General features: G+C 37.5%; 1 protein-coding gene across 6 annotated transcripts in view; it reads right to left on the bottom strand.

Annotated features, from left to right (window-relative positions):
• Window positions 1–12,038, bottom strand: part of LOC115212743 (5-aminolevulinate synthase, nonspecific, mitochondrial) — a 127,930-nt gene that overhangs the window by 14,788 nt on the left and 101,104 nt on the right. For all 6 annotated transcript variants that reach the window (XM_036504303.1, XM_036504305.1, XM_029781401.2 and 3 more), the window contains 3 exons: window positions 7,443–7,685; window positions 5,924–6,146; window positions 3,693–3,877 (listed from right to left, as the gene is read on the bottom strand). In XM_036504303.1, the coding sequence (XP_036360196.1) occupies window positions 3,693–3,877; window positions 5,924–6,146; window positions 7,443–7,685 (651 nt within the window). The remainder of the gene's footprint in view (window positions 1–3,692; window positions 3,878–5,923; window positions 6,147–7,442; window positions 7,686–12,038) is intronic.

Raw genomic sequence — 12,038 nt, 5'->3', positions numbered from 1 at the left:
ATCGATAGGCTTAACTCATCGTAAAGTCAATACCACCATGACTGATATCCAATCTACAGTGGAGAAGGCTTAGCCACTGGATTTGGTTAAAAAGAGACGATAAGCGATGGCTAGAAGTATATTGAGTTTAACTTCATAACCAGCTGATCTAGCAAGCGGGGCCTCATATCAGTGAGGGGGGGGCCGGTGTGCATTGATGCCGTCGAGAGGTAGGCCCCGAAATGGCGCGCATTCTCTCCTGATGACCCCATACACTTGCTAGCTTCCGGTATACGGAGCTTTTAACTGGTAGCACTTGCATGTGCAAGTTGTTTGCAAGACATCAGAAGGAATTCTAAAATCTTATTATTGCATAAAAGGTATACCAACATTACTATTATTGTAACACACATTGCATGCCAACAAAGGAGCCTCTACGTTGTGCTAGAAATAACACTTATAACTTCCTCATATAGTGTCTTCAGAATTCACAGAAGTTCTTAAAATAGTTGTTCAGCTCTAGGTTCAATCGTATTAAGCAAATAAGAAACATAACACTCTCAAGTTTCAGCAAAACTCCTCCATTTATTTTGTTTTTTCATGCCAGTAAAGGTCAGACAATTTTGTAATTCTGAATGTCATTGCAAGCTTCTGGGCCCAGGTAATTGATTTTCACCAATTAATATTATATAGTGACATGAGTTTGTAGTGATGCTGCTGTGTAAGGTTCAGCGCACATGCGCAGAATGGGATTACTTCCGGTTGGCCACTGGAAGTCTTCCCCATGCGCATGTGCGGGAAACTGACCCTTAAAACGCGGTCCACTCACTCAGCCTCTCTGGCCCTAGCAGCCCTCGTGAACGGACGTGTACTGGCAGTCTCTGAGGACTTCATACCAACCAAGCAGCAAACCACAACGAATCATTTCGACCAACAAACAAGAATCAGTACTACAGATTCGGCTGTCGGTTTCCCTCCAGAGAACGCGTACACCAGTTCTACATTACGACGAGAAATAAACAACATTTTTGCTGTGTTCGTAGATTGCCTGACTTGTCTGTTATTTTAACTAAAATTGAATGTGACGGGGTCAGATCGGACACCCCTCCAGTGATACCGGATCTAGATCCTGTTACAAGTTATTATTATTTTTTATTTTGTTGTGGAAGAGAGTGTACAAATTAGAGATTTTTATACCTTAACTTGAAGCACAGCCCACATTGTTAAGACATTTAATAGCCAATAAAGTCAAATATCAATAGCTAAACACAAACCAGCATGTTCTCATTGAAGCATGAAGTCAACATCTTAGAGTCTATTTGATATTGTTAACATAATGATAGTTAGTAGTCAATTATTTATTGGTAGCTAACTCATTTGTAAATACCACAAATACATATTCACATGGGTCAATAACTGGGGTAATTTGTAAATATCCCACCTGCATTATCATACCTATGGCTAAAATAAATTACAAGTAGCATGCTTACATTGACTAATAGCTAAACTAACTTATACTTGCATGTATCTATCAATAATTGACTTGAATTTTTAACTACTACACTTAGGTTCCCACAATTTTGTCATTTCAAACTTGATAATGAGCTTTGCATGAAACATTGATTCCTCTTTCTGACTTAATAGCAATTTTGATCATTTCTTTACCATATGTTATTCTCTGAATATGTCTTGCTAATGCAGACCAACAATTAGATTCCTCACCTTCTGATGTTTCTTCTCAATATTTAAAACAATCTTTAAATATCTCACATCTATCAATAACTTTTAAATACTTAATCTCCTAATAGGTGATATCTAACTCATATTGATTGACCACTAAATTCACAAGTTATTTTTAATCCTTTCTCTGTTTATTTCTTCGTGTTCCTTTCTGTTGAAGAGCATAGGCTCGAAACGTAAAATACTTTCTCACCTTCCCGAGCATCAAACTAATACACCTGCTTGTTGTTTATACACCTGTCTTCGACTTTTGTTTTTCTGTAAATTTCAACTATATATATACACACACACACACACACACATATATCACCTGCATTATTATCATTCCAATACCTGAAATCAATCACAAACATCACACCTACAACTACCAATAGCTAAAAGTAACTTTGTGTTGTTTGTGTGTGTGTGTGTGTGTGTGTGTGTGTGTGTGTGTGTGTGTGTATACATATATATATATATATATATGAACATTACCATCATCTTAACATCTACTCTTCCATGTTTGCATGGGTTAGATGGTGTTTATTAAGGCAGAATTTTTTTATGGCCAGATATCATTTCCAGTTGCCAACCCTCACCTGATTCCAAGCAAAGTAATATATTTTTCCACAGGCAGCAGAATAATGAAAATGAACGATACAGCTTGTATGACAAAGATAACCATTTATATCTATCATGCAATGTCAAAACAAGAAGATATAAGCACACACACATGAGAGGCTTCTTTCAGCTTCTGTCTACCAGATCCATCGACAAGAATTTGGTTGGTCTGGAGCTATAGTAGACGTCACTTGCCTAAGGTGCCATGCAGTAGGACTGAACCCAGAACTATGTGATGAGGAAGGAAACCTTCTTAGCATACAGCCATGCTTGCACCTTCACCATACCTGATATATATTATCACAACTACTGATAACTAAAATAACATGTAAATATTGCACCTGCCTCTGTCAGTAACTGAAGTAATTTCTAATGACAACTGCCACTTACATTTTTGAAATTTTTTATGATACAAAGATATTTACTCATTTCTTGGCATCAAATAAACATAATCAATGTCTCAAAAATTCTTCTTGGAAAAGTTTTGAGAGGAAAAAGCACAGGGTTTGGACAGAATATAGAGATAGTGAGATCTATCTCTATTTGAATAAGAACAACAATTTCTTTGCAGAACACATAATTTTGATTGTTAGATACTTGCTTACAGGATAAGATGTAAAGATGGTCATGATGATGATAATTTTACAATTTCAACATTAGTTTAGAAAGTATACACAACCTCAAATACCATATCTTTGGATATTGTGTTTTATTCATTTGAGTTTCTATAAAAAGTTAGCCAAGTCAATAAGGAAACTAGAAAACTAACCAATGGCATAACACTTTGAGATTGTGTCACCAGTACTGCGTTGTGTCCATGGCAAATATGTTAAGATCACATCTAAATCAACAGAGTCCTAAATGAATATCACAGGATGGTATAATTCACAAGTGTTGGCAATAGTCCAATGGAGTTTACTATTTTGCTGGCTTACAGTACTGAATTAAATGTGTTGCATAAGAAAAGTTACTTGTGATAGACCAGTACCCTCCCTATAGATAGATGTATCTCATCTGTTTAAGGTTATGAAAACTGAGTCTGAATATTCAGAAAAGGTTTAATTTTCAGTCTACATTGACTACCTCTCATTTATTTAACCCTTTCGTTACTAACCCGGCTGAAACCAGCCCTAGCTCTGTAGTACAAATGTCTTGTTTTCATAAGTTTTGAATTAAAATATTCTACCAAACCTTAGTCACAATTAATGTTCCTAACACTAACTTAATGATAACTAAGTTATTTTACTAAATTCTTTGTTATATTTAAAATATTTGAGAGAAAATCAGAGAATCTCAAAATAAATACAGTAATGAAAGGGTTAATATACAAGAAAGTACAGTAAAGTATGAAAAAATAGGAGTCACAAATTTACCTGGTAAATGCTTGCCTAAGGTACAAAGTGTTGAGTCATTTGCTACATAACAGGATGTAAACAGTAAGGCAGCTTCTTTATTGTGGAGAGAAGCAATCTCTTTCTCTAGTAACTCATGCAATGGAGAATTACCAGAGATATTACGAGTACCACCTGCCCCAGCACCATGTTTTTCCAAAGCTTCTCTGAAAGATACAAAATTAAATACAAAATGAAATCATAGAGCACCTTTGACAATAGTAAGTAGTAACGTTATATATTACTCTCTTTTACTTGTTTCAGTCATTTGACAGTGGCCATGCTGGAGCACTGCCTTTAATCGAGCAACTCGACCCCGGGACTTATTCTAGGGGGACAAACACAATCACACAAATGCATATATATATATACATATATACGACGGGCTTCTTTCAGTTTCCATCTACCAAATCCACTTACAAGGCATTGGTCGGCCCGAGGCTATAGTAGAAGACACTTGCCCAAGGTGCCACGCAGTGGGACTGAACCCGGAACCATGTGGTTGGTAAACAAGCTACTTACCACACAGCCACAGAAGGGCTCGATATGAATCACGACTATAAGATATCCGGTTTTGGTTAAATTGCACTGCAAAATGTGGGAGTAGTTAGGAATCTAAATCGTAGGAGACAGACACACAACTTGAATTTTATATATAAAGATTTCTCTTTGTTGAGTTGTGTTGTGATGTGTCTCTGAACAAAGACACATAATTCTTGCTAGCTTAGTCCAAAAGGTATAGCTCTTATCTGTAAACAGGTGCTTTATTACTCTACAGTATATTGCTGGGTTAAACTCCCAATATGTTTATGATATTGAATAACAGCTTGCTGAAGTAGTCATGGGTACAATCAAGTAATTGAATTAGATTAACTATAAAAAAAAATATATTTATTGCATTTCATAAACAATTTGTTCATATACCTTAATAAGATAAATTGGTAAGGACTGAGTGGAGAAGCTGATCACAGGTTTAAAACTCAACCACAAATAATATATGTCTTTGGTCAAGATATAATAATCTACAAAATTTAGTCCATCAAGCAAAGGCACAGGTACATGTCAAATTTTCATGAAGAAATGGCTAGGGGTCAAAAAGAGAATCTTGGTGAAAAAAAATAACATAAACCTTAAACCCCAATGAAGGGACTTTTAGGTCCCGAAATACTGGACACATAAAATAACAACAATAACAGTGCATTTTGCCTTCCAACTCTTTCAGTGTCACATATATACAATGCTTCAAGCAAACCACATTTTATTAGCATAAAAAAAAGTTTCTTCTATATTTCTAGATCAACCTGATCCAGACGTAAATAAAATGGTATAAATACTTTGAAAAACCTGTCAGTGGTAGTTAGCTTCTAAGAATCCCATACACACATTAATATGCATATACTCTTTACTCTTTTACTTGTTTCAGTCATTTGACTGCGGCCATGCTGGAGCACCGCCTTTAGTCGAGCAAATCGACCCCGGGACTTATTCTTTGTAAGCCCAGTACTTATTCTATCGGTCTCTTTTGCCGAACCACTAAGTGATGGCGACGTAAACACACCAGCATCGGTTGTCAAGCAATGCTAGGGGGACAAACACAGACACACAATCACACATATATATATATATATATATATACATATATACGATGGGCTTCTTTCAGTTTCCGTCTACCAAATCCACTCACAAGGCTTTGGTCGGCCCGAGGCTATAGTAGAAGACACTTGCCCAACATGCCACACAGTGGAACTGAACCCAGAACCATGTGGTTGGTAAGCAAGCTACTTACCACACAACCACTCCTGCGCCTATGTGTTAAGTTCCAGACTTTTTCTTCATGTAGTTGCTTATGGCACTGACTGATAGTGACATGGATAAAGTCATTTGAAAGTTAGGTGCCTTGGCCAAAAATAAGGCACAACACCACTAACAGGATAACGTTTTAACCTAACCTTTTTACCAAGCCAGCCAGCTGCCACTGCAGTGCACGTGTACCCCCACCACTGTTCCACTCAATTCTAAGATAGAATAATTGATATTTTTAAAGCAACTTCAATGTGTGACACTGTTAGTAATTTAATGTTTTTGTTTCTTTTTAGTGTAATGTCAATGTTAATATATTGATGTAGACTACTGAGCTGACTAAAAATTAAAAAGGACAAAAAAAAAAAAGAAAGAAAATTAATTTAACCAACATTGAGAAAGTTAATACTGACCGAACTGCTTTCTTTACAACAGGGTGCCAACTCATTCCAACATAATCATTACTACACCATACTGTGATATCCTTCTTCTGCTTCAGATCATGATGTTCTTCAGCAAACGGAAAATCTTCTCCTTTTCTTAAGACCTTTTTAAAAACTCGATAGGAGTGGTTTTGTTTCTTCTTTTCAATTTGCTGCTCAAAAAACCTCTCATAATCAAAGAATTGAGATTTTCCTGAAAGTAACAAATAAAGATTTCATCATCATCATCATCATCATCGTTTAACGTCCGTTTTCCATGCTGGCATGGGTTGGACGGTTTGACTGAGGTCATACATATCATCATCTGGAAAAGACTTTCTAACTAGAAAGGGTATGGCCTGGTCAGCCTGTAATGACATGCATAAGATCTGGTCATCAAATCTAAGTAGAGACTTCAAACTTGAAATCTTCAAAGCCACAGTCGAACCAATTCTACTATATGGCTCAGAAACCTGGATGTTATCAAAGAAGCTTGAGAGGCGGTTGGATGGAACCTACACTCGCCTCCTTATGAGAGCTCAAAATCTCTTGTGGAAGCGCCATCCAACCAAAATGCAAATATATGGGAAATTACCACCTGTGTCATCTCTTGTGAAAGGTAGGAGAGTCCAGTTTGCTGGACATTGTTGTAGAGCTGAAAAAGAGGTAATTTCTACTCTTCTCCTCTGGAAGCCATCAACTTGCAATACCAGAGGGCGCACACTCTCCTACCCTGATGTAATCTCCAGGGATACAGGCATCCAGCAACAGGACCTCCGTAATGCCATGATGGACCGTGAAGTCTGGCGTAGCATGGTGAATTCCATTGTCTCGACCACGGTCGAACAATGATGATGATGACTGACTTGTTCTTAATAATATTTGGGAGAAAAGCTGCAATGTACCTGACTGCCAGATCAAATCATTCCATCAGTTTTTACCCAACTGCTGATATTCAGTAACACAGATATATGTTTTATTAACCCATTAAGAATGAAATTTAAAATTCAGTAAAGTGAGAGAGAATTAAAACAACAGAACTATATACTATCAGTGTATTGCTATCTGTTTCCAGGAGATGCTCCTCTTTATGTTATATCCACAGAATTAAACAGTTGTCAAAATTACAATGCTTCAATTGCTTACGAGAGAGACCTCGCTGCAGTACTCTCTTTGGTACCTCTCTATGACTAAACAAACTGAGTCATTGACAGTCAAACCTATCAGATAGGAACACATTACAAGGTGAGAGAGAGAGAGAGAGAGAGAGAGAGAGAGAGAGAGAGAGAGAGAGAGAGAGAGAGAGAGCGAGCGAGCTGTGTTAGTCTTTGGTACCTATCTATGAGTAAACAAATTGAATCATTGACAGTGAAACCTCTCAGCTATGGACACATTACAATGTGTTGGTGTTATCAATCAAAGAAACAGACAAATAGTAATAAGGTATCCAAATGCTTGTAGTTCTAGAGTTCCAATACAAAATTTTTTAATGAAAATGTCTGATTCTTACCAAGTGATGACCCATCATTGCCATTAGGTTGATCCCTTTCTTGGATTTTCACTCCAGCTACTGTACTAAGACAGAACTTACTCACTGGCTGAAGAGGTGCAGCAGATAACATTGGAGGGCTTAACACGGTCTTGTTAATCAATCCAGAGTTAGAAAGTGCATCCTTCCTAAGGACCGCAGCATTTGAATGCTGCAAGGTTCCAGCTTTAGGTGGCTCTGCAATAGCATTGTTCTCAGAAGAAACTGAAAAGCAAAAGCAAAGTCAACAAATCAACAATAATGAAAGGAAAAAAATTCATTATATCAAACGAATTTACAATAAAATTGTCAGAATTTATGTGTATGTGTTTGTGTGGGGGTGATGGCACTGGTGGTGGAAGTGGTAGTCATTTACACAAGGTTTTCATAGAGGTTATTGCACAGATACTAGTAATAACCAAGGAGTGGAGGCGCAATGGCCCAGTGGTTAGGGCAGCGGATTCGCTGTCGTAGGATCGCGGTTTCGATTCCCAGACCGGGCGTTGTGAGTGTTTATTGAGCGAAAACACCTAAAGCTCCACGAGGCTCCGGTAGGGATGGTGGTGATCCCTGCTGTACTCTTTCACCACAACTTTCTCTCACTCTTACTTCCTGTTTCTGTTGTACCTGTATTTCAAGGGGCCGGCCTTGTCACTCTCTGTGTCACGCTGAATATCCCCAAGAACTACGGTAAGGGTACACATGTCTGTGGAGTGCTCAGCCACTTACACGTTAATTTCACGAGCAGGCTGTTCCGTTGATCGGATCAACCGGAACCCTTGTCGTCATAACCGACGGAGTGCTTCCTCCTTCCTAATAACCAAGGAAGGTAAAAGAGATGTATTTTTCATAACTACTAAGGATCATTTGTGTCCATTCAGAGACTTGTGTGTAAGTGTGAATTTAATGGTGTGTATGTGTGCTGTGAATATATTCCCTTAAACAACAGACTCCATGTATTTCCATGCAACGATAAATAGAGGATATTGTATTTTACACACATAAACCTTAACAAATATAGGCTTGTGTGTGTGTGTGTGTGTTTGTGCGTGTGTGTGTGTGTGTGTGTGTGTGTGTGTGTGTGTGTGTGTGTGTGTTTGTGCGTGTGTGTGTGTGTGTGTGTGTGTGTTTGTGCGTGTGTGTGTGTGTGTGTTTGTGTGTGTGTGTGTGTGTGTGTGTTTGTGCGTGTGTGGTGTGTGCATGTTGGAATAAAAAAATCCTTTACTTGAGAAATAGACAAGTGTTGGAGATAGGAAAATAATCTTGCTGTAAAATCCTGCCTCAAATAACCTGTTTAACCCCTACTAGCAGGAAAAAAAATATGGACATTAAATGACCACAACTCTTTCCCTCTCTCTCTCTTTTGGAGAGGCACTGAGCAGCTATACGCACACATACACACACGGCAGTAACTTCCACCTACCGAATTCAATCACAAAGCTCCGGTCGGCTCGGGGCTATAGTGGAAGACACCTACCCAAAGTGCCACACAGTGGGACTGAACCCGAAACCATGTAGCTAGGAAGCAAGCTCCCTAACCACACAGCCATGCCCGCACCTACATATATATATATATATATATATATAATACAATTGCTGCGTGGAAGGTGTTTATAAGCCATTCAAGAAACACACAAAAAGTGTTAGATTCACTTCAACATTTAAATTTAATTTGCCAAAATATTTTCATCGCTTTGAGACTGTGACCTATTGACCAACAAAATAATGTGCAGCACGGAATTTTGTCAGTGAACAGGACACGATCTCGGATCAGGTCACTTGCTATGCAAGCACGTCTCTGTAAATATATATATATATATATTTTCGTTCACTGTGTTGTTATTAAAGAGCTGCCAATATTTCAGACTGGTATTTGTTTTATCAAGTTCTACATAGTGACTGTCTAAATCCACTTCACCATAAAGTAATGTGACTCTTTTGCTGAACTGCTAGATTACAGAGGACGTAAACACACCATCACCAGTTGTCAAACAGTGGTAACACACACACACACACGATTAGCTTCTTTCAGTTTCTGTCTAACAAATCCACTCACAAGACCTTGTTTGGCCTGGGGCTATAGTAGAAGACACGTGCCCAAGGTGCCATGCAGTGGGACTGAACCTAGAATCATGTGATAGGGAAGGCTATAAATTTTATATGGGAAGCTTACCAAAACATAATAGGTCACATCATGGTTAATTAAAGCTTGTTAACCAAAAACAAAATGCCATCAAATATTGATGAAACCAAATAATACAACAGTTTAAAACAACTGAAAACATCTTTAAAAAGTGACAGATAGGCGCAGGAGTGGCTGTGTGGTAAGTAGCTTGCTAACCAACCACATGGTTCCGGGTTCAGTCCCACTGCGTGGCATCTTGGGCAAGTGTCTTCTGCTATAGCCCCGGGCCGACCAATGTCTTGTGAGTGGATCTGGTAGACGGAAACTGAAAGAAGCCTGTCGTATATATGTATATATATGTATGTGTGTGTGTTTGTGTGTCTGTGTTTGTCCCCCCAGCATTGCTTGACAACCGATGCTGGTGTGTTTACGTCCCCGTCACTTAGCGGTTCGGCAAAAGAGACCAATAGAATAAGTACTGGGCTTACAAAGAATAAGTCCCAGGGTCGATTTGCTCGACTAAAGGCGGTGCTCCAGCATGGCTGCAGTCAAATGACTGAAACAAGTAAAAGAGTAAAGAGTTATGTTTCTTCTATAAATTCAACCTTTAGTGACCCAATGAAATACAGTCTATGTGCTTCAGTTAATTTTGAAAATTAAAAAAACTGCAGTAATTTAGTAAAATAAACTTGACGTTATTAAGTTAGTGACCAGAACATAACATAGGATTCTTGCATAAAATTATAATTTTATGAAATGTTCTAATTTAAACAGAAACACTTAAAAAAGGACAGTTTTGTACTGCATAAAGTTACAATTTTATGAAAGGTTTTAAATTAAACAGAAACACTTGAAAAAAAGGAGTTTTGTATTATAGAAGAGGTTGCCCAAAGTGGTTTGTTATTGAAAAGGTTAAATATCTTTTTTCTTCTCTCTTAATCAATAATTCATGTTTCACATACTGAAAACCTGCAACAGTGATTACTGTGTCTAAAGAGGTGGCCCAATACTCTGCAGTCTCCAAGCTCTTAAAAGAAAGGTGGTAGTGTATGTTGAAACAGCAGTTTCTTGTTTGGAAAAGTACGTAACTGTATAAAAAATAGTCTGCTTTGGCAAGAGTCAATATAATAAAAGTAAATAAGGAAAGTAGGTTACATTGCTGTAAAGAGAGAAAATATTTAACATTTTAGGCAGATTCCTTCCTTCTCTCAAGAAATATTAGCTATATTTTATTCTCATGATAAACAAACACACAACTTTATACTTTTACTACAATAAACAACTTATGCTACAAAAATTCCTCTATATTTTAAAATCTGCAGATCTACCATAGAAAAGTAAATACAGAATTATTTAAAGAGAAAAAGAAGTTTTATAAAAATAATTTTCTTTCATGTGAAATGATGATGTGAATTAAAATTTAAAGAATAAAGAAGGTGCCAAGCTGGCAGAATCATTAGCATGCAACACAAAATGCTTAGAGACATTTTGTCAGTCTTTACGTTCCCAGTTCAAATTCTGCCAAAGTTGACTTTGCCTTTCATCCTTTCAGGGTCGATAAAATAAGTACCAGTTGAACACTGGGGTTGATGTAATCAACTTACACCCTCCGCCAAAATTGAAACAAATATTTAAAGAGTGAAGATCAACAACCAAGAAATCCATTCTGAATATACATAAATATTAACCAACACCAAGTATAACATTTTTCTGCAGTATATTCTTGCTTAGATATAAATTCAAGACGAAAAAAAAAAAAATTTAATAGGTGCAGGAGTGGCTGTGTGCTAAGAAGCTTGGTTCCCAACCACATGGTTACAGGTTCAGTTCCACTGTGTGGCACATTGGGCAAGTGTCTTCCACTATAGCTTCAGGCCAACCAAAGCCTTGTGAGTGGATTTGGTAGAAGGAAACTGAAAGAAGCCTGTTATATATCACACACACACATGTATTTGTATGTTTGTCCCCCCACCATTGCTAAACAACTGATGTTGGTATGTTTATGTCTCCGTAACTTAGCAGTTTGGTAAAAGGGACTGATAGAATAAGTACTGGGCTTACAAAGAAAAAAGTCCTGGGGTTGATTTGTTCAACTAAAGGTGGGGCTCCAGCATGGCTGCAGTCAAATGACTGAAACAAGTAGAAGAATAATACTTCCAAAATGGGACTTTGCCCATGTGTATCCGCGTGCATTTATGTGCAGGTATGTGTGTGTGTGTGGGAGTGTTGGTGCACAAGAAAAACATTTATGGAAATGTACTCCTAAAATTTCTATTAAAATAAGTCATCTTTATATGCCATGTTTGCAATTCTCCATATAAATGATAGCAAATTGCGTTTCAAATGAAATTAAAATCCTGGCTTAACGACGGATCAAGTAACTAAAGTTCTAACTTTGTTGGTAACAACAGACTTTCTCTTTTAATTCAATACTGAAAAAGAGAGAAAATGCA

Source organism: Octopus sinensis, linkage group LG6 (genome assembly GCF_006345805.1).
Source record: "Octopus sinensis linkage group LG6, ASM634580v1, whole genome shotgun sequence".
Lineage (NCBI taxonomy): Eukaryota > Metazoa > Mollusca > Cephalopoda > Octopoda > Octopodidae > Octopus > Octopus sinensis.
This window is presented reverse-complemented; position numbering and strand designations above follow the sequence as displayed.